This window comes from Eutrema salsugineum, unplaced genomic scaffold, assembly GCF_000478725.1.
Source record: "Eutrema salsugineum unplaced genomic scaffold, Eutsalg1_0 scaffold_14, whole genome shotgun sequence".
Classification (NCBI taxonomy): Eukaryota; Viridiplantae; Streptophyta; class Magnoliopsida; order Brassicales; family Brassicaceae; genus Eutrema; species Eutrema salsugineum.
This window is the reverse complement of record NW_006256877.1, coordinates 3,720,868-3,724,350: the sequence shown is the minus strand read 5'-3', so window position 1 is coordinate 3,724,350 and position 3,483 is coordinate 3,720,868. Positions and strand designations below refer to the sequence as shown.

The 3,483-nt window shown below is 38.6% G+C and overlaps 1 protein-coding gene across 1 annotated transcript; it reads left to right on the top strand.

Annotated features, from left to right (window-relative positions):
* Nucleotides 1-1,198: 1,198 nt before the first annotated feature.
* LOC18022406 (ferredoxin-thioredoxin reductase catalytic chain, chloroplastic) lies at nt 1,199-3,127 on the top strand. Its single transcript, XM_006405480.2, has 6 exons — nt 1,199-1,473; nt 1,553-1,665; nt 2,055-2,104; nt 2,194-2,265; nt 2,703-2,763; nt 2,884-3,127. Exons 1-6 carry the CDS (start codon nt 1,377-1,379, stop codon nt 2,926-2,928), a joined length of 438 nt encoding a protein of 145 aa, XP_006405543.1. The 5' UTR covers nt 1,199-1,376; the 3' UTR covers nt 2,929-3,127.
* The last annotated feature ends 356 nt before the right edge of the window (nt 3,128-3,483 follow it).

Below are 3,483 nucleotides of genomic sequence, written 5' to 3'. Positions count from 1 at the left end.
CTTGCCACAGTAATTGCAGTTGCACTTATCTTCATCCTGTTCAGTTCTCGTGTAGTGTTTCCAGACTACCGACCTTGGGGTCGTGGTTTTCTTCTTCTTCTTTGATGGAAGAGAGCTTCCTTCAGATGCATTTCCTTTCCGCTTTCCAGTTGCAGGTGCAGGAGCAGTAGTCTCGAATTCATCTCCTCCATCTTCAGGTTCGTAATCACTTGGGTGAGGCGATGAAGAACCCATCTGCATTTATAATATCTACTCGGTCAAATCAAACCCTAATCCTCAAATGAAAACGAAAAGATAAAGATGATGATTGTCGATGTGATTGAGTTCTCGATGAACCATACCTGTGATTGATTTCTTGATGAAGTTGTTTCTGGGATTCGCTTTGAAGGTGTCGAAGTCGAAGGTGGTGACCGGCGGCTGAGAAATCGACTTAGGTCTTCCAGCGTTTTTTTTTTGCTATTTACAGGAAAAAATTGAAGAAATGTCAAAAAGTGAGAGAGAGAAAGAAGCATTTTAGATAATATCCGATCCAAAATTGGCAATAATTACATACTTATGTAACAACAATTACATAAACAACATTATACACATAATTAATTCTCTAAAACTTATATTAGCTTGTTAATTTTGGGTTTTCGGGTTCCCAAATGGGTCTCGGGTCCAATCCGACACGAACCGAGAACCGATGCAAATTAAATTTGGAACCATTCGGTTTTAGTGAAGGAACCGAAACCGAACCAAACTGCGTTTTTCGGGTCGGGTCGGTTCGGATCCTCTCGGGTCGGTTTTTAAGCCCAGGCCTAGTGAACTCTACATTTTCTTAACCGTTTCAGGAAAATCCGGTTCAAATTCCGATCTGTTTATTAAAAAACTAATAGTCTTAACCGAATCGAACCGAGGAAATAAATGTCCAGGTTAACACTTCAAACAGGTGTGAACCGGAGCTCTAACTCTAATTCTTTCCGGTTAAATGATCAGATTTAGCAGCAATTGTACCGCTTAGGTTTTGGCCAAAGGTGAACTGTACATTCTCCAGAGTCCTGACCGCTCTTAATCCCTTTTTTTAATTGAATCGAACCGAAAACCAAATGTCCAGGTTAGCTCAAACTCTGGTTATCTCCGGTACGGGATGAGATTTATCAATGGCTGAGAGTCTCTGTCGCAGTTAGAGGTTTATGGCCAAAGGTGAAGTCTAGTGAGTGGCGAGTATTGATTACTGGCAAATATCTGGAAAAAGAACAGAAAAAATCTGAAATTCGATCTAAAGCTAGAATCAGAAGAATTCAAGAAAACAAAAAAAGTAAAGAGTAGAAACTTCGCGTCGTAGATTGAAATCCCACGAAACTCTCGCTTCTGTGTTTTCTCGAACTTTTGCCATGAATCTTCAAGCTGTTTCTTGTAGCTTCGGCTTCGTTTCTGTTCCACTTGTCTCTCCCAGAACTTCGTTTCGGCGATTTGTAATCCGAGCGAAATGTAAAGTTTCAGTCCCCTGATTTGTTCTTCGTGATCTGAGTTTGGTTCCGGATTCATCTTCTTGTTGTTTTTATTGCAGCGGAACCATCGGAGAAATCGGTGGAGATTATGAGGAAATTCTCCGAGCAATATGCTCGTCGCTCAGGGACTTACTTCTGTGTTGATAAAGGAGTTACTTCAGTCGTGATTAAGGTATGATATTAACCAAATTTTTTTTCAAATTTCTGAAAGATTTGTGTTGACTAATGAATATATTGGTGGTCTCTGTTTAAAGATTCTATGTTTCTGGATAAATGATTAAACTTGTGGATAATTTGTGTCTTCTACTTATAGATAATCAATTGAGTAGGTTCAAGTGAACATCTTGAGATTTAGTGCTTTACTAATGAAGTAGCCGAGTCCTTGTACTTGTATAGATAACGAGTCTGCAGAAGAAATTGAATTAAAAATCTTTGAGTTACTTCTACTGTTAAGCTAATGAACTGGCTGAGTCTTCTACGTGTAGATAATGAATCTGCAGAAGAAATTGAGTTACTGCAAGTGAAGATCTAGTGTTAAATTGTGTAACTGTTTTGGAACAGGGTTTGGCTGAGCATAAAGATTCACATGGTGCACCGCTTTGCCCCTGCAGGTGTTCTTCGCTTCCGCGATATCGTTATTTCTAAGAATTATTTGAAATTCTTGTATCAACCCAAAGTCTGATTCTTTTTTTTCGTGCAGACATTATGATGATAAAGCTGCTGAGGTTGGACAGGGCTTTTGGAATTGTCCGTGTGTTCCAATGAGAGAGAGGTAAGAAGTAGCTCCATGTGGCTGCATAAGCATTGTTGTTTGTGTGTGTTGTTATATAAGTAGAACTCGTTCATGTTATTAGCTGGCTTCTCTCCTACTTGGTTATGGTTATTGATTGGATAGTATTTAGCAGCACACGCACGTTATGCTTTCCATAGAGGTTACCGAAGCTCCTCACTGTATCAAGATTGATGCAGAGGATGTATATACCAGATTGCTTCACTCCATAGTTAGCAACAATTTCCAAACAAAAATCTTTAGCTCTCTCTCGTACATTGTTGGCTTATTTGGCTCATTTGACCAAATTCTGGTACATAACTAATTTCAGATGTCCTTGGTGCTTAGATAAGACTTGTTTCGGGTAGTAGAGTCGATAAATTTTGCATCTGCTAACAACTCTTTGTAATAATACCAAAGTTCTATCCTTCGTTCATCAGGAAGGAGTGCCATTGTATGCTGTTCTTGACTCCTGACAATGATTTCGCCGGGAAGGATCAGGTAAACCTGAAATCAATTTACTTTCCCTAATAACAGGCTTGAGGTTCTGTCTTCATTTTCAGCTTACGATTACTGGTTTGAAGCAACTTAGATCTTATTTCTCTTCTCTGTTTCGTGCAGACTATTACATCAGAGGAAATCAAAGAAACCACAGCTAACATGTGAGAACTGATTCAGAGAGAAATGTCTTACCAATGCAGCCTTGTACATTGATACCCGAACATCTTCTTCGTTCTTCTGTACAACTATTTCTCTCTCAGATAAATAGTTTAGATGAATCTTGTTTTTGCAAGTTAATACATAAATATAAAAGGGACTGACTTTGTGCCGAAATCTTCAATAATTTTTCATGCGATATATTTTTGCATATTGTTACTACAAGGTTCTAAGTTCTAACTGATGTTGAAGTAGGAACAGAGTTTTCTCTTTCATATCCTTTGCCATCTCTCGAAGCCAAATATTCCATAAAATTATGATCCAAACTTTGGTTAGAATTTGCAGACTTGGTCTATTTGTTGCAGGCCTGAACATCTTGAAATCTGTGATGTAAGCAGACTTTTGAGTCCACAATTCTTGCGAGTTACCATACTAGACGAATCAGCTTCTTGTTCTTCTTCAAATTTCAATCTCCAGATCTCTCCAATTTCTCAAGCAGAGAATTGACACTGTCTTTATCATAACATGTTTTCTCATTCGCCATTGAACATGTTTGGGCAATCT

Coding starts and splice junctions, on each gene's coding strand:
- LOC18022406 (XM_006405480.2), top strand. CDS start 1,377: ATGAATCTTCAAGCTGTTTCTTGTAGCTTCGGCTTCGTTTCTGTTCCA. Junction 1,666..2,054: donor TTACTTCAGTCGTGATTAAG/GTATGATATTAA, acceptor GTTTTGGAACAG/GGTTTGGCTGAGCATAAAGA. Junction 2,105..2,193: donor GCACCGCTTTGCCCCTGCAG/GTGTTCTTCGCT, acceptor TTTTTCGTGCAG/ACATTATGATGATAAAGCTG.